At 61.1% G+C, this 18,148-nt stretch overlaps 1 protein-coding gene across 3 annotated transcripts; it reads right to left on the bottom strand.

Moving 5' to 3' along the window:
• Positions 1-1,565: 1,565 nt before the first annotated feature.
• On the bottom strand, positions 1,566-16,422 carry PPRC1 (PPARG related coactivator 1). 3 transcript variants are annotated; one of them, XM_071563951.1, is made up of 14 exons: positions 15,503-16,422; positions 10,821-10,961; positions 10,521-10,676; positions 9,977-10,090; positions 6,884-9,623; positions 6,417-6,470; positions 6,014-6,077; positions 5,570-5,655; positions 4,609-5,401; positions 3,005-3,178; positions 2,794-2,857; positions 2,495-2,616; positions 2,189-2,340; positions 1,566-1,892 (listed from the first exon to the last, which is right to left on the bottom strand). In XM_071563951.1, exons 2-14 carry the CDS (start codon positions 10,878-10,880, stop codon positions 1,789-1,791), a joined length of 4,683 nt encoding a protein of 1,560 aa, XP_071420052.1. In that variant the 5' UTR covers positions 10,881-10,961; positions 15,503-16,422; the 3' UTR covers positions 1,566-1,788. The 3 variants fall into 3 exon arrangements, with proteins under 3 accessions (XP_071420052.1, XP_071420050.1, XP_071420051.1); XM_071563949.1 differs by lacking the exon at positions 15,503-16,422 and adding an exon at positions 14,512-14,685; XM_071563950.1 differs by lacking the exon at positions 15,503-16,422 and adding an exon at positions 14,512-14,685 and having other exon boundaries at positions 10,521-10,673.
• Between the last annotated feature and the right edge of the window lie 1,726 nt (positions 16,423-18,148).

Here is an 18,148-nt window from a genome sequence, read left to right as displayed (position 1 = left end):
ATTACTGATTAACAGCCCCCTGCCCACCTCCCCACAGTTCCACTCACACCTTTGCCTGCATCTGCCTCATCCAGGCACGAGAGGACAGGGCAGGAGCTCCCTCAGGGTCACCTGCAGGCAGTCTCACTATGCTCCACATCCCTGGGTACTGCAGACGCCTCCTTGAGCAAAGCTATGGAGCAGCACAAGGTGCAGCATGCAGGCAGGAGCACCTTTCTCCACCCAGGGAAGCAGCGAGGGTGTAGATGTGCACCAGCTACTGTGCTAATCCCAGACCACAGGATCACTGCAGCACAGTCCAGGCACACACCCAAAGGGCTTCAGAGCCTTGAGCCCAATCCAAGCGGCAGCATCAGCTTGGCTAAACTCCCCACCCCGCATCACGCCATGGGACACCCCATCCTGGGTTTATTGCCCGTATTCCCCTCCCTGCTCTCCCACTTGATGCTACCTCCATCAAGCAAAAGGTCTGAGGAGACTTTGACGAGATCCCTCCCACCTCAGGCACTGTGAGAAACCCTGCTCCTGGGTCCATCACCTGCCCATCCCTTCTCTCCATGTGGCCCCAGCTCTGCAAGGCCCAGCTGGGCAGCTGGAGGCTCTTCTGCCCCAGGTGTGAGAGGGAGCCCAAATGGGCATCACTGCACCCTGCCCAAGCCTGACCCACTCCCCAGGCAAGGGTGCTCAGTGTAATCTCAGGGTTCCCAATCAGCACTGCCAGTTCAGCCCCATCTGCAGGGGATTCCTGGGCTTGTCCCTGCCCAGGACCAGCCTGACAGGGCTTTTCTCTGACTGCCAGCACAAGTGTAGGATGCAGGGCCTTGGCACTGCTGGCTCTGGGTGAGGTACAGGGATGATGCTTGGCAGCAGGCCCAAGGACACACCCTTGGGGGCTGCCTTCAATCACCCTTCTCCTCCATGAGCTGCAGTGCACTGGAAGAGCCTGGACAGATATGATCCTTCCCTATCACTGTCCATTCTTTTCTGCCAAGCACCATCCCCTTGCAGAAGTCTGTAACCTCTCTGCAGTCACACCAACATCTCTCCCTCAGGGGAAACCCAGAGATGAGATGTCAGACACTCCCCTTCTTCTGCCAAGCTGGAGAAAAGCCAAGGAGTGGGATCGAAAGGGACAAGCAGACACGGCAGCGGGCGCACTGCTCTCAGTTAGTGGAGCCCTTCCCGAGCTCCAGTCCGTTCCCAGCCCACGGCAGCGAGCGGTGGTGGAGGATCTTGCACTGCCGCCCCCTGGCCATCGCGGGAGGTGCAGGTGGACCCAAAATGCCTGGGAGGCAAGGGGCACCAAGTGCTCGAGCCAGCAGAGCCCAAGAGTCTGCCGGAGGGGTCCTCAGAGAGCCTTTTGGTCCGTGCCAGACCATTGCAGGCTGCCACAGTGGCAGTCACAGGCTCGGTGACCCCACTCCTGTGCCCAGTCCCTGGCTTGTCCTACGTCTCAGGGAACCAGACCGCAGCAGAGGCCTCGGGGTCCAGAGGAGGCACAGCCTAAGCCCACACCCGGGAATGGCCCATGCAAAGGAGGAGACAAAGCAGTACTGCTATTTGGGCATCCACATTTATTACATGTCTGGGGCAAGCCCAGGGCTGCCACCTGCCTGGGCCCCTCCAGTCGAAGGCCAGCGACTCATTCTCCTTAAATATTGGTTATAAAACAAATTTATTTTTTTCCTTTTTGTTTTTATTAAAAACCCCATCTCTCTCTCTCCATACTTTTTTTGCCTTTTGTATTTGAGTATAAAAGTCGGGGCGGGTGCTCCGCCTTGCCTGCCGCTACCTCCGCAGGCTGCGCTGTGCCTGCCGCAGCAGCGTGTCGAAGTCCAAGGAGTCAAACTTGCTCTTGACAGGAGCTGGGTCGAAATCCTCCCGGTTAGAATCTGGAAGAGATAGAGAGACAGTGCCTTGAGCCATGGGGACACGGGCACAGTTCTGCCCATCCCCACAGCAAACTTCTCATCTTGCTTCATGTGTCAGTGTCTAGACCCAGAGTTGGGCTGGCCTCCAAGGCAGCGCTGGAGAGATGGGGAGCCGCTCTTCAACTTCCCTTCAGGGCAGGACCATTCCTAGATGTGGCCCTGCTGCCGACCCTGACTGACACCAAGGATGGGGACCCCTACACCTCTGTGAAGGACAGAAGATGCAAATTCCACAACTTGAAGGCTGCACGACTCACCCAAGTCAGCGTAGTTCCTCCCGCAGAACTGCCGGCGGCCGCCAAAGCACAGGTCGAAGGGCTGCTCATCTGGGCGCCGCAGCTTGTGCCCACTCTCGATGGCAGCAAAGGCTTCCTCGGCATAGCGATAGGTGACAAAGCCATAGTTATCCCTGACACCATAGAAGAAAAAGGAAGGAAATCAGCAGAAACAGAGTTGTGTTTGTCCCCCCTTGGGGGGTCAGCACCATGCCCTTGTGTAATGGGAGATGGGCCAAGAGGAGCCATCCCTTGGAAAGGGCTGATACACATCCCCACAGCTCCTACCCCTCAGACCGGAAGTGCAGGGTGCACTCCTCGATGTCTCCAAACACAGAGAAGCGGTGCCGCAGCTCTGACTGTGTCATCCTGCTTGGGATCTTGCCAATAAACACAACTCGTCGCTCCTCCTGTGGGCAGGGATGACCCATCCATGAGAAGAACCTCTTCCACAGAGCACCCTCCCTACACAGCCACCCACCACACCATGCCCTGGCCAGGGTCTCCCAGCAGTGCCGCATCCCTGCAGCTTTCTGAAGTGACAGAGGGGATATGGACCCCCAAATCTCCAGCCCTCCAGCACTCACTATTGCACGTTCCTTCTGGAGGATCCTCTGCCTTTGGTAGTGGTCCTGTGCATCGTAACTGTATCTGGAAGGGCAGAAACCAAACATATGAACTATGGGATCCCAAATGCAAGGGAGAAACTGAAGGAATGGGTCCATCTGTGCCCAGGACACAGGAGGCTGGGAGACAGGTTGGGGAGAATTCACATCCCTGCAGGATGGCCATGCTCACCTTCTCCGCCTGTTACTCCTCCTGTGGGGTGAGGGGGAGCGGGACTGGCTGTGGGACGTGGACCTGGATGAGTAGGAGGATGTTGATGATGAAGATAAGGACCTGTCGCGGGATCTGCCACATGACCCACCGCTGGAGCGAGAGGAGGAGCTGTGGGAACATCTTGAGCGGTATCTGGGGAAAGGAGAGACAGCTGAGCCCTCCCCATGGCCAGCACCACGAGTCTCCAGAGACAAAGAAGACCTACATCCTCCTCATGGTATCTAGCACCCCACTTGGAGAGGATGCATCCCCAGGATGAACTGGACTGTGAAAACCTCTGTCCAAGATTGTCAGGGCACTAACACCACTAGAGAGATTTTGCTCCACTTTGCTTCCAACACTGCAGAGAAAAGGGAGCAGGCTCACAGCAGGCACAGCCTTTGAAGAGAAAGAAATAGTCACAGGGGAATCATGAAGCACAGGACTGCAACTGGGAGGGCCCAGGAGGGACTGGGACTGCTGTTCTGAGTCCCACACACGCACAGGATGACACTGGAGCCACCACATCCATGTTGCACTCAACAGCTGTGCAAATGGAGACTTTAAGAGCTTCTATGGCAGGGTCAGGCAAAGCTTAAGAGCAGCCAGACCAAAACCCCTCTGGGATGAAGCTGTGCTGCCTCCAGCCAGAAGCACAGCACATCTCCAGCCTTGCTGCCCAAAGGTGGTCCCTGCCATAGGCAAACCCAGGCCTGGCAGGGCATGCTGCCTGGTACTGCCACATGTTCTGAAGCACGCAATCAGGATGGCACAGTCCATGGGGACATTCCTCAGCACAAGGCCAGCTGCATTTGCTGGAAAGCCAAGCCAGGTATGTTGCTTGACAGTCCCCAAGCTGCACATCCCTGGGGCATGGCACTATATACCTGGCCTTCCCAGATCAAGCCTCTGTGTTTACTGGCCCTCAATGGAGGGATCTTGGTTGGACAGGCCACTCAGGCCCAAAGATGTCTCCAGAACTGGCTGAACACCCAGGAAGGACAAAAGAGAAACCCTTCACCAGCTCCAGTGCTTCCCAGGCCAGCTGGGACAGGCTGTGCATCACTTAGATGCACAAGGGCTCCAAAACAAACGTCCCGCAGAGACCAAGCTGTCCCACTTTCCTACACAGCTACCTCCATAGGGAGCACAGGGAGTCCCTGAGGCAGCCAACGAGACAGGATTTTCCCTGCTTGCCTCCAGCAGCTCCCTGGAGAGCTCCACTGTGGCTCCTCTCATTTCTACACCTAGGACTGCAGCAGCTCCACAGCACAAACACCTGCAATAATACCCAGAAAAAGCATACAAAAGCCAAGATGCAGCCAAGAACTCATATTTCAGGAGAAATAAGGAATCCTAGGTCAGCCATGGCTTTGCAGGAACACCTGCCCATACGTGGGGTCCAGCCAGACACCCACAAGCAGGGTGCTGCAGCAGCTCCCCCAGTCTCTGTGAGGCAGGCACCCCTTCAGAAGGGCCACAAGGACAAGATCAAATACAGCCATCAAGAAGGACCATAAAGAGGTGTCCAGGCACCTGCAAAAGACTGGTCACCAGAAAACTGCAGACAATGCACCTCTTACCTTCGCCATCGCTTTGGGGGTGGGGAGAATGACCGTGACCGGGATCGGGATGACGAGGATGAAGACGAGGACTCGCTAGCTCCGTCAGAACTGGAGCTGAAAGAGCGGCTGGCATGGCTCCGGCCAGCCCTCCAGCTGTCGGTAGAAGGACTGGGCGAGTCCTGGGGTCTCCGGTAGCAGCGCAGGGACCTCTTGGCAGCAGCATGGCTGGGCTGGGCACTGGGAGTCTGCACCTCCTGGTCCCAGCAGGGGGATGCAGCTGGAGACAGGAGCACCGAGGTGGGGGGGCTGCTGCACCCAGTGGTGGCCTTGTTGGGGATGGTAGTCCGATAATCCAGGGGGGCTAGGCAGACCATCCCCAGGGGCTCCTGCTTGTGCCCCACTGCGGTGGAGGGGGCTGGAGGGTTGGGCTCAGGTTGCTCCAGCGTCCGTTTGGTTAAGGAGGAGATTGGTTTGATAGTTATGTCCCGGTGGTGTTTGACGTTCCAGCGGGAGCCGCCCTCAGCAGGGGGCTGCGTGCCAGGGATACTCTTGCTCTCTGGCTGTACCCCACTTGGGATACAGTAGTCGTGGTCTCCTGAGCAGACGTGGCTGGGGGCTGCACTGCCAGGGGCCAGCACTATACTCTTGCCCTGGATCTTGTTGGGGGGCAGTGGCTTGGCTTTCATCAGCTTGGCTGTCTTCTGGGACCCTTCATGGAGCGTGGACATGGGTGACTTGGCTGTGGCCGGCAGTGAGACAGCAGGCAAAGGCTTCCAGAGCTGGTGGGGGGGCGTTGCTGGGGGGGTGAGGCCTGTGGGAGCACCAGAAGGCTTTTAAGAGCAACCCCTTGCTACAACCTGTACGGCTGGGGCTCCCTCATGGCCTGGCCCCTCTCACTACCCAAGGTGCCCCTCAAGCCCCACAACAGCCCTGCCAGGACACCACGAGCTCCCCTGCCTCGCCCCAGATATTCAATTACCTGCCACGTTGGCCAGCTCAGAGGTGTGCAGGCCATCCAAGGGCTTCCTGTCCTGCTGGGTCTGTGCGTCCTGCTGGGTCTCAGGCCTAAGAAAGGAAAAAGAGCTTTGTCAGATGTGGTAGGCAAAGCTCAGCCCCAGTCCCCACACCTGGAGCACCCACTCAAGCTCCAGGTGTGGCCAGTCCAGGGTGACAGAGGATCCAAGAGAGCTCCAAGGATAGACCTTGCACAGCCCGGTCATGCTCATCACTTCCTCTCCCCCACCATCAGTTCTGGCCCCAGTACAGAGATAAGTTCAGCTCCTCCCAGGCTGGTGGTCACAGCCCAAGTACAGTTCACACCCTGCCAGGACTGAGAGCTGCCCTGTGCCCCTGCCTAAGGCAAGACTCAGCACTCTGCCAGGCTCCATGCTGGGGCACCTGCTGCCAATGTCTTGGTACTCACCCGGAGCTCCCTGATGGCCTCCTGTCCTCAGGGGGCGGCTGCACAGGAATCTCCTCCTTCTTGGCTGAAAAGAGAGCAGGTAGGTGAGGGTGGTGAGAGGCCAGGGCTGAAGGGCAGGAGACACACAGAACACCCCAAGCACAGACAGGGAGGAGTTTTACAGAATGCCAAATCCAGCTCCCTGCAGAGAAGAGCTGCAAATTCCCTTTCCTCCATAGACTCTTCACCACTCCCTTGGTAGAGACAGCCCCAGAACAAGGCACCCAAACAGGGTAACACCAGCCCACAGGAAGCAGCATCTTATGCCCTCCACTCCCGTCCCACCACAAGGAGCATGGACAGCCCAGGGAGGCCAGCAGGGCACAAAGGGAGCCCCAGAGGGGACAAAACGCTGCATCCGCACCTTCAGACTTCTCAAACTGCTCCAGCAGGCTGGACAGGTCAGTGGCTTCAATCCCTGGGCCAGGGAGAAAGCACAGCAAGTCAGGTCAGCCAAAATCCTCCTCGCACCACAGGCATGCATCCCAGCCCCATCCTCCCACCCTGCATCAGCCTCACTACATGACAAGGCAAGTGCCTGGGAGAAACAGCAGTAGCACAGCCTGTGGCAGCTTTGTGCCTCTCACAGCAAGGACAGGAACACGCAGCTCTGCAGCCCCACGAGGGACCCATCTGGGCACAGACCAGACCATCCACTGGAGGCAACATCCTAGCAGATGACTGGCAAAGTCTGCAAGCCCATGGGCATAGCTTTGTCACCCTCACCATCAGAAGTGGTAGGAACTGGTCCTGCTACCAGGGCTGCTGGCAGCACCACAACCTCACTGGCTGGCGACACTCAACCCATGGCCCCACAACCCTCCCACTCACCAATCTCACTGATGAAGGCTTGCACGATTTCCTTGCTGCTGTCACTGGGCTGTGCTGGGCTGAGGAGTGGCTGATGCCTCCATGGGCGTGTAGCGGGTGCCTTGTTAGGCAGGCTGCTCTCTCGACCTGCTTTGGATGGTGGTGCCACAATCTTCGAGGTGGATTTTCGGTCAGGTGGCTCCTGCCCAGCAGCTGCCTTGGGCTCTGGAACAGCTTTCTCCACTGCTCCCTTGCCAAGCCCTGGAGCCTTCTCTGTGGGGCTGGGGCCAGGGGACTCCCCAGCAGGGCCAGAGGCAGGAGTCACCTCCACAGGGCAGTGGATGGCAGTTGGGAGGGCCTTAGGGAGGTGGGTGGGGGTTACATCCTGAAGCTCTTCTGGAGGCTGAGTGGAGGCAGCCTGGGGGGCTGGTGCTGCAGGTGGGACCCTGCTGGGCTCAGCAGCTGAGGGTGCTGGCAGGGGCTTAGCTGGGGCAGGAGCCAGAGGGGCCTTGGGGACAGAGCTCTCCCCCACCAGATGTGCCTGCCTCCTGAGGTCCGACACCCTGCTGGCTGCTGGCCCGGCTGGGCCACCTGCAGCCCCCATCTTGTTGGCTGGCACAGCAGGTGGCTGGGCAGGGAAGGCTGGCGGCTCCAGGCAGCTGAGCACAGGGGCAGCAGAAGGCTGCCCATGCAGGACGGCCGTGCTAGGGTGGCTGCCAGCCGGAAAGGCTGTGGCAGCCTGCACTGCTGCTCCAGGGTCCCCATACGCCAGGGCAGGCACTGGAGGTGGAATGGGGATTCCTGGCCAGTAGGATGGTGGTGCCCACCCCACTGGGGCATAGGGGCCACCAGGGCCAAATGGAGGTGGGGGTGGCACAGCCAGTGGGGGCCAGGCCATGGGTGGAGGCGGAAGGCCAGGCACCATGTGCAAAGTACTGGAGGAGCTGGCACCAGGCGGCGGAGGCAAACCATGGCAGCCCATGGGCTGCGGGCTGAAACAGGGCCAGGAAGGCACTGGTGGGTAAAGGGTGTAAGCACCGGCAGAGGCTGGCAGCATCCCCGCAGGAGCCATCCCAGCGACTGGGGGCACATTTGGTGCAGCAAAAGGCATTGGTGTTGATCGGGGTGGTGGAGCTGTTGCAGGTGCTGGAGCTGAAGCCAGAGCAGTGGGAGCTTTGCTGTCAGGGGAAGGGCCAACAGTGGGACTGGCAGGTTTCTCCAGGCCCTTCTGAGCACTCTCTGCTTCGGTGGCAGAGTGCACGGGTGACACCAGGCAGGGGATCTCTGCCAGTTCTGTTGGAGGCTCAGGGATGGTGGGCCACTTGCTGGCCACCTGCTTCTTGTCTTCTTGACTGCTACCCAGGCTGGACTGGCGGTGCAGCATGCGGATACGGTATTCCCGCAGGCTCAGAGCCTTGGGTTTGGCTTCCTTGGGCAGGCCCTCACTTGGCTCTGCTGCTGGCAGGTTCTGGGGAGGCTCCAGCCCCACACCTTGCTCCGGGAGCTGAGAGGCAGTCTCTGAGACCTCACTGCTCTGTTCAGCAGATAGCTGCGCATCTCCCTGGTCCCCAGCCTGGTCCATTGGGCTGGGACATGCAGCTACTGGCTGCTCCTCCATGCTTGGTGTGGTCTTATCCAGAGGCACCACAGTCTTGTTCTTCTCCAGGGCCATGCTCACTGTTTCTGATGCTGGCTCCTTCTGCAGATCCAGCTGTGCTTTTTTGGGCAGGGAGGCCCCAGCTGTGCTCTGGGGCCTGCCGCGGGGTCGTGGTGCCCGCTCGGCATGCAGCTCCATCTGCCCCTCCTTCCGGGCTCGTTCCAGCTGCTGTGCCAGGAAGTCTGAGACCTGGACAGAGGGACATGCTGCTCGCTGCCGGCTGGTGGCCAGCTGGCCCAGAGGCTGCCCAGGGGCAGCAGAGCGAAGCCGGTGAACCACACAGTCCCTGCCAGGCCTGGCCTGCTTGCTTTGTTCCTCCTTTGCTTTCTTTTTCCGACTCTTTCTTGCTCTCTCTCGACCTCGTCCCTTCTCAGTGCACTCACGTTTGCCACCCACTGTGGCTTCTGTGCTGTGCCAGGAGCTGTGGTTGGGACTCCAGGCTCCAGGTGTTGCTGCCTCTGGCGGGGAGTTGCCCTCTCGGGTAGTAGAGGAGGTCTCCTTCCTAGGCAGTTTCTCCTTCTTTTCCTCCACCCCACTTTCCTGGGTTGGAGCTCCTGGAAGCTTCTCTCTATCCTCTGGGATTGACACCCTGGTACCCTCCTCTGCTCCCAGGTGCTGGGGCTCCAGGTCAAGAGAGCTGGGAGCCAAGGGCTGCAGGACTACAGGGATCTCCACACTTTCTCCCTCACCAGGCACAATTTCCAGCAAGACAGGACTGCTCAGAAGCTCCTTGGCCACAGGCTCTGTCTCAGGATCCAGGCACACAGTGAAGGTGGGCAGGCAGTATGGGTGCATGGACTTCACCAGCTCACTGAGGGACACATCACCTGTGTTGATGAGGCAGGGGTCTTCACGCTCTTCCAGTGCCACCCCAGCCTCGCTCACACAGATATCCACAGCCTTCATGCTGCTATCTAGCTCCACACCCAAGGCAGCCTCCTCCTCTTCTTCCTCCCCATCACTGCGCTGTGGTAGGGGCTGCTCTCGTGCCCGGTGCCAGCCCACCTTCCGCTCCACTCTCGAGGTGCTGCAGACTTGCTTCTTTGGCAACACTGGGTCCTCAAGGTCGTGAGCAGGACAGTCCCACGCCAGGTCTGTGTCAGTCTGGGAAGGGGGACCACAGCAAGAGTCAGCTCCTGGACTTTCCCCAGAGTTTCCCCAGTCACAGACAACTGTGGGTCTGCTGCAACTCTACAGCAAAGTCCTTGGGCATACAGAAAGCTGGGACCCATTTCACCCTCACACTTAGACACAACAGAGTTGGAAACCCACCACCTCTACAGAAGCTTCCTCAGTCCCTGGTGTCCACCACCTGGGGCAGACCCTGCTCCCACTGCCACCAGTGCCTTCCAAAAGCATTGCTTCTGGGAAAGGATGCCTGTGCCAGGTGGGAAGGCTGGGGCTGGGGGCAGCAGCAGGGACACTGTCCCTCCAGATTCCCCTGCTCAGCTGCTCACCTTCCCAATCACAGAGACGCTGCTGCTGCTGAGAGGCCTGAGAGCCTTGGGTTGCTCCAGGGCAGGGCTCTCACACTCCAGCAATGGACGCGATAAAGTGAGAAACTTCTGAAACTGGAGAGGAGATGGACAGAGGATAAGACAGTGCCAGGTTTACACTGATGGAGGGGATAGGCCACCCCCAGTCCCATAGTGGCCACGTACTTCACCCTGCAGAGCCTGGAACCAAACTCAGCCCTGTTTCACCCTCAGCATGTGCAGTTCTGGTTGGGAATGTGCTGCTCCTCAAAGCCTCTGGCACATCTCTGACTCTCCACCAAGACCCAAAGGGAAGGCATGGACCCCCAGGCCCATATCGGGGCCCTGAGGGTGTCCAGCCTGCCTCAGCCCTTCTCTCACCTCACTGGTCAGAGGAACCATCCCAGGGTACTGGGGACCAAGGTTCTACCACCTCAGGGCACTCTCACGCCAGGACCTAGCATAGCCCTGCCTGAGCATCTTCCCATGGGTTCTGGGGTCAGGCTGGCTCTGCTCTGCAACTCACCGAGGGATTCTCCCGCTCACGAGGCGATGTCAGCAGCTCTGCGTCCACAATGGTGTCGAAGGGGGACAGGGTCTCATCATCCGTGCTGTCCAGGATCTCCGTGATGGCAGTCAGCAGGGACAACTCGTTCTGCACATCCAGGCAGACCTTGCTCTGCTGAAGAGCACAGGCAGTCTCAGAGGGCAATAGGGCACAGCCACAAGACCTGGCTCTGGGGGACACTGCTGCCGCCCCACCCCTGCCACAGCCACCCAGAGCCAGCTCGGCCACCACATTCCACACCCATGTGTGAGATCCCACCTCACTCAGAGAGAGATCCTCGATGATGGAGATCACAGAGGAGTCGAGATAGTTCTGCATCGTCCCCAGAATCTCTTCAGCCTCCAAGATGGTTTCTGCATCCAACGACGTTAAGTTCAAGTCATCCTCAAGCGAAAAGCACTATTAAGGAGCATGGGGAGCCAGGTAAACACTTTGCACAGCCCCTCCCAGCACTGATCTCTACTGCATATACAGGCTCCCGACAGTCTGTGCTGCAAACTACAGCTGAGCACCTGCAGCACCTCAACCATGCTGGGGAGGCAAATGGGACATGGCTGCAGGTCAGAAGCTGGCACAAGGGATATTCCCCCTTGCTTATAAGGCAGTCCATTCCACCCCACTGTACAAACTGCTGTGCAGCTTTCAGCCCAAGACCCTTCTGATTATCTGGGATGACACCACACCAAAAATTTCTGCCTGATTCACTTCGCAGCTGCATGACTGGGAAAGATGAACTGATAAAATTCCAGGCTCTGCACACAACCACACACTGCTCATGCCGGACAGGGAGGGGACAGGCAGACTCCCGCCACCCCACGGACTGTCACGTGCTTCTCCGACTCTGGCTGTTGGCGCCTCAGATAAGCCCAAAACCATTACGAAATTCATAACAAAAGTGCAGGAGTCAGCAACAGGGATGCAGCCAGCTGCCACTGCCATAGCCCTACCCCAACATCTCTGCTGCAGGCTACAAGAGGACATGCTTTGTGCTTGGAATCTAGGACCAAAGCAGCTTTATTACTCTTGACCAAAGCAGCTTTGTTACTCTTCTTCCTTCAAATTCCCAGCCCCATGTCCTTTCCAGTTCCTCAGCCACCTCTAGGGACGCTTGGGTAATTCTGAGCAACTTCAGGAAAGTCTTTGCACAGCACTCCATGGTGCCATACAGTGCAGTGCTGCAGGATGGCCAGGAAAAGCCAACAAAAATCAGATGCCAGGTAAGAGCAGCGCCTGCAGCCCCTGGCTGAGCAGAGCTGCTGGACATGCAGAACAGAGCAGCAGTGCAGGCATGTCGATGGCATGAGACAGGATGTGAATTCCTGTTTGCAGAGAGAGCCTGAGCCCATGCAGGACAAAATGAACCCTGTCCCTGGACAGGACCTCCCTGTACTTTGAAATTCTCTTCTAGCAAGCAGGAAACTGAATTGGAGAAAGAGTAGGCATTTCTCTAAATAGCTGTTTCCCAAAACATGGTAGCACCAAAGCCACATGCCCCAATTTCTGGGGCTCCCTGGGGCTCTTCAGAGACTTGCTTCAATCAGAGTGGGCACCTCTGGCCACAGTACAGCCAGGAGTCCCATGTGACCCCAGAACACAGGCTGGGAGTCAAAGCCAGAAAATCGGCAGCAATGCCCTGCAATCACCCATCCCAGATCTCCCCAGCATGTCTCATGGCAGCCTTAAAGACAAGGAGCCTGCAGTGGTTTTGGGCTCAGCAGGCAGTTTTGCAGCCCAGGCTGCGCCAGGGCCTTCTGCCTGGAAGTGAAGCCTACCGGTGACACAGGGACACGACTCCACTGTGCACATCAGGCTATAGGGCAGTTTTACCGCTAAGTATCTCCAATCCCCTCCCTTGCCCGGTGCTGGCTGACATTCAGAGCCCCATGCAGAGCCCACTGGCAGCTCTCTAAGGCGCAGCCTGGCTGTGATTCCTGGCCAATCCTCACAAAGATACTGGGAGGAGCAGGGAATTACATCCAGGCTCACACGCCCAGCACCGTCAAGCGCGGGCGTTCAGCTCTGAGTCAGTGCTGACCGGCAGGCAGAGGTGCCTGGGCCACCAGAGGAGCCAGAAGAATGGAGCCTCAGCAGCCCAGGGGCAGCAGGGCCAGTCGACCCCTGCCTGCTGATGGCAAAAGGGTCCAGGGGACACTGCCAGGGCTGCAGCACCCTGCCCATCTGGCCACAGGGTTGGCTCTCCCCAAAGGCAACATCTAATAAGAGGTTTCCAGCAGTGACCAGCACTGGGCATCTGGAGGGAGGGAAGTGAAATCCTCCCACTCAAATGGCCTCTTCCCGCGGCTCCTGCCCGCAGCCTGTGAGGGAGGCAGGGCAATCTCCCAAGCCCTCCTCGACTCCCTTGACTCAGTGCCTTGCAATGAGGAGTCCCAAAGCCATGAGTCACCAGCGAGCTAAGCAGTGTTCCCCCAGGACTCCCTTTGATCCACCTGGGGCTGGCACCTCCTGCAGCTCTCATTGCTTGAGCATCGTTTGTGCGTCGGGGCGGGGGTATGAACCAGCCCAGCCTGCTCTGGTGCCCTTGCTCGCTTCTCCTCCCTGCCAAGGACCGCTGTCACCCCTGACTCAGGAGAGGCAGCCCCCCGGTGCTCCCTGTTTGCTCTACAGCAGGGAAGAGGGTCATGGGAACGTTCAAGGACAGGCTGCAGCTCTGGCCACGCTGTGCCCAAACCTCCAGCACTACCAGGGAGAAGAGAAATGCCCGCAGCCCCAGAACGCGCATTGGACACGTGGGCTGTTGGGATTTGAGCCAACAGCCTGCAATGGACACAGCCTGAGCCCTGAGCATGGCCACCAGCTCCTGCGGCACCCACCCTGCGCAGCGGACGGTGCACTCGCTGGTCTGGTTCCCGGGAGGGACAGCCGAGGTGACACGTGTGCCCGGCGTGCGGCGGCTCCGCCCCGAGCACAGGCGGCCGCGGTCCCGGCGGCTGCCAGGGCCGCTCTCACCGAGCCAGAGCTGCCGGCAAGGGCGCGGGGGGAGCCCGGGGAGCGCAGACAGACGATGCTGCCGGGATTCCTCAGCTGCTTTGGGGAACGGGCATGAACACACCGCCCTTCCGCACGCACTGACCACCTTGCCCCTGGCGGGGAGGGGCGAGACGAGCTCGGTGTCACCCCGTCCCGGCTCGGGATGGAGGGGGAATCTCCCCCGCAGCCCCCCCGACCACGTAGGAGCACCCTGGAGGGGGCAGAAGCACGGGGCTCCCCGAAATCCCAACAAACGTCCAGTGCACGCGCCCCCGCATCCCGTCCAGGGATGCCGCATCCCCGCGCCTCCCGTCCGGACAGCAGCGCACCCGCACCCCGTGCCCAGCCCGGCCCCAGCAGGTCCCCCCGAGGCCGGTGACAGCGGAGGCAGCGACAGCGCCGCGCCCCAGCCCTGCCGCGGGAGCCATTACCTTGGGACAAACCCCCGCTTCTCGGGGATAACCCCCCGGTGCGGGTCGCCACTCCGCCACTCCGGAGCACGCTACCGAAACCGGAGGGTGCCTGTATCCCAGCCCGCACCCCACTCCGATCCCCGAGACCGCAGGTGGCAGAGGGCGGTGCCGGGATGGAGGGACCGCGGGGGTACGACTGGGCCGGCGTTCCCCCGGTTCCCATTCCCCAAGGCCTGGGTGTCACCTCCGCGGTGGGCACCGAGCCCGCCCGCCCACCCCGCCGGGTCCCGGTGCTACCCCCCCGCCCCGGGGTCTCCCGGCGCTGCCACCGCCCCACCCGGCGGGAAAGCGCCAGCTACCCCTCTCCTCCGCCCACAGAAGGGGCGCCCCACTCCGGGTGCTGCAGAGGCGCCCCTGCCCCGGGCTGCGCCCCTCGCCCGCCGCCGGAGCGCCGGGCCCGCTCCCGGCACACGTGGTGCCGCAGCCGCGGGAGCCGCCCCGGCCTCCACGTGTCACAGCGCGGGCCAGCGCGCCCCGCCACCACTTACCCGCAGGGGGCTGCTAGCGCGCAGAGCCGGCTCGCGCAGAGCTCCGCCGCCCGCCAGGCCCCGCGTAGCGGCTGCGGCTGCGGCAGCGGCGCCGGCCCTGGCCCCGCTGGCTGCGGGCTCCGCTCCGCCCCGCCGCGCCGCCATCTTGGCGTCTCCGCTCCCAGCGCGGCCACTGCCGGGCGGGACACGTGACCCCAGCCCGCCCCGCACTACAGCTCCCGGCGGCCCCCGCGCCGCCCCGCCCCGCGCGCAGCACGCCGGGAGCGCACCCCTTCGCCGCCGGCCGCGCGCTAAGAGGCGGGGTTGGCCCTGAGCAGGCGCCGGGCCACGGGCGGGCGGGCCGCCATCTTGCGGGCGGGCAGGGCGTCGGGCTTCGCCGCCATCTCTGTGGCGGGCAGGGGCGAGGCGGGTCGGCCCCGCCCCGCGCGCGCGGTGGGCGGGGCGACGCGGGCGTCACTGACGGGAGGTGCCCCCTGGGGGCGGGGCGGGCGCGCGTTTTCCCGCGGTGCCGCGAGCCCGCCCCGCCGCACACGTGGGCACGGCCCACCGCGTGTCCGCGCCACTGCCGGGAGTGTCCGGCAACCGTGGGCGGCGCCGCTCTCGCCCGTGGCTCGTTCTCCGGCTGTGAGCCTGCCCCGTGTCGGAGGCGTCTGTGCGGCCGCACCAAAGGTGCTCCACGCCCAACCTCGCATGGGACTGGTGGGCACAGGGAATGAAAATAATGAGCGGGAGTGAAAGGCGGGATGGGCACTGGGAGCTGACCTGCAGCCTCCTGGATCGGCCATGGAGCAGGACCGGGTACCAAGTCACTTCCTGTGCCTGGGCATGTGCTGCTGTCCAGAGCTGGCACACAGAAAATGGCCTGGAGGATGTGAGGGATGAGAGGATACCAAATTCAAGCACGTTGGACACAGGTGCAGGCCAACCCGGCTCCCCAGGAGGGGCAGGGAAGGCCAGTGGGCACATTGCTTGGCCTGGCTCTCCTCAGTACCTTCTGTCCAGGGTCCCTTGGGGTGATGTCACCTCCTGTGGCTTTTCCTCTGGCTCATCTCGTGGGGTTGAAGCATGTGCTCACAGCAGCACAGGTGCAGCATGAACGTGTGGTAGGAGCCCTGTGGTGCAGGATTCACCTGGCAGGAGCTAATTGTCCTGGCCTCTACATCACTCTCTGGGGCACAGACATGCCCAGGCCAGGTTCCCTTGGGGATCCACAGGAGAGAGCTCCTTTGTTCACTCTTGTGTGCCTGGTCGTTCAGCTGGCCTGCGTCTGACACACAGAACCTCAACCCGCTGCTCTCCTTCCCTCCACAAGAGATATTCACCTGCGATTGCTCCTCCCAAGTTACCTCCTGCCTGGCAAGGGCTGCTCCTCCCTAACCACAAACAGGCTTTCCTCCAGGGGAGCTGCTCCCCTCCGTCTCCTCCTCCAATGTGCCCATAGGACCTTCAAGCCTCTCACTGGCACTGCTGTGAGGTGAAAATGCAGCAGCCAGGCAGCCGTGTCCTCCTTCAGGGCCCGGGATCCATGTGTGAGCACTGGAGAGCACGCATGTTGGCATGGGGCAGATGTGAGCGCACCCCTGGGGCACAGACTGGGCTGGTTGTAACAGGCTCCTCTAGAGACCGCGTGCCCCTGGCACTGTGGAGGAAGCAGAGCAGCCTGAGCAAGCGCTCCAGGCTTTCTGTGGCCCAGGAGAGGTTGCCTCTCTGAAGGATACTTTGCTGCTTCTGAGCTCAACACATCTAAACCAAGGAAAAACTTACTTGGAAATGCCTACATCTGTCTCCACTGGCCTGAGGAGAAGCCATCCATGACCTAGGACCCAGGGACTTTCCCACAGAGATATGGAGAAAGGTTCCCCTTGGAGCCCTGCAACTTTGCTCCTGCTTTGCACCCTCCTCTCCCTTCACGTCCTTTCCCTGGGGCACATCCAGGGCATACAGTGACCTGCCTAATCCCTGTCCCTCTGTGTGGCAGGACCCCACATCACAAGGCCGGTTTCTCACAAAGCAAGCCTAGCCTTTTGTGGGACCATATACCCTGAACAACGAGTCCTTAGGGTGTGACCAGAGGGAATTCCACGTGCAGGTACTTCCCTCCCCCAGTGCAACCCCTGGCAGGGGTGCTCTCCGGGCACAGAGTAACACCAGGCATTCCTGCTGGTTTACAAGGGAAAACAAACAACAGGCAAAAAGGAAAATGCGCATACTACATCCCTGCCTCCCCTTCCTCCCCTGTGTCGTCACCACTCCCTGGCCAGGCACAGCCTGATGCTGCCTGGGGCCACCCAGGCTCAGCATGTGCAGCACCCAGGGGGGCCAGCTAATGGGCACAGCCTGCAAAAGACTGCTCAAACCCTTATAGTGCTCGTAGGACACTCAGTGAAGAGGAATGGGAGTTCTATCCAGGCAAGAGCAGATGAGCTGGTGTTGGCCCTATAGGGAGGAAAGGAGGGGGCTTAGGCTCCACCAGGCAGTTTGCTCAGCCTGGGACGCTGCTCCCACCATAGGGCTGGGGCTGCATCTTGGCAGGGCAGCAGAAGGACAGCACCTGCCCTTCCAAGCCACACCAGGCTCTATCCCCATGTGTCATGCAGAGTCCTGCAAGAACCACGTGGCGCTGGGCAGGATCCCTAGTAGGATCCTCTTGGGGTGGCTGCCCCAAGAGACATGAAGTCTGAATGGCACTCTGCTCCTTCTGCCCTGGCATCTCTCCAGTCCCAGGCCTCTCCAGGGATACCTTCACATCCCTGCCTGGCACAGGGTGCAGCACAGACCTCAGCAACTCTGTGCCTCCTACCTGGTAGTTCCCGCCATCCCTACACAAGGTGCACAAACGCTGGCCAGGATGTCCCCGAGTGTGCCAAGAGCAGCTGTGAAGCCTTGTACTCCCTGCCTCCTGGCCCTTTCCCTCCTACCCACAGGCCCCCTGGGGCTGTTTCCTCCCGGTGCCCGGGGCTGGAAGGCTGATGAGGTACCAAAAGGCACCAGCCCCATGCAGGCTGTTCCACGCCGAACAGCCAGGTGCCCCCTTCTCGTCCCCCCGGGTGGAAATCCCCACGACCCGCTCCCTGGCTTATCGGCCGCCCCGGGCGCGGGTCCCTGAGCGCTGGCCCCTCCGCCTTCTGCCCTGTTCCCTCTCGGCCCTTGGGCAGGGCAGCGCGGCCGGAGGCGGGGGGGATGGCAGCCTCAGCCCCCGCGCCGCCCTCCGCAGCCCTGAAACCGCTCACCCACCCACGGGGTTCTGCGGGCAGCAATCTCCCCTCCGACGCAGCAACCGCAAGGGCTGCGCTCTCAGAACTGAGGAGGGACCCGTGGCCACTCTGCCCCTTCCTCCCCTCCGAGGGCAGCCCCTCACACACCGCCCCCTCCCCCCTCCAGGGCAGCCCCTCACACACCGCACCCCCCCCGCCAGGGCAGCCCCTCACACACCGCACCCCCCCCGCCAGGGCAGCCCCTCACACACCGCACCTCCCCCCCCGCCAGGGCAGCCCCTCACACACCGCACCCCCCCCCCCGCCAGGGCAGCCCCTCACACACCGCACCCCCCCCCGCCAGGGCAGCCCCTCACACACCGCCCCCCCCCTCCTCGCCGCCTCTCAGGAGGGGGGCGCGCGCACGCGCGCGGGCAGCGGCG

Source organism: Pithys albifrons, chromosome 9, assembly GCF_047495875.1.
Source record: "Pithys albifrons albifrons isolate INPA30051 chromosome 9, PitAlb_v1, whole genome shotgun sequence".
Lineage (NCBI taxonomy): Eukaryota > Metazoa > Chordata > Aves > Passeriformes > Thamnophilidae > Pithys > Pithys albifrons.
This window is presented reverse-complemented; position numbering and strand designations above follow the sequence as displayed.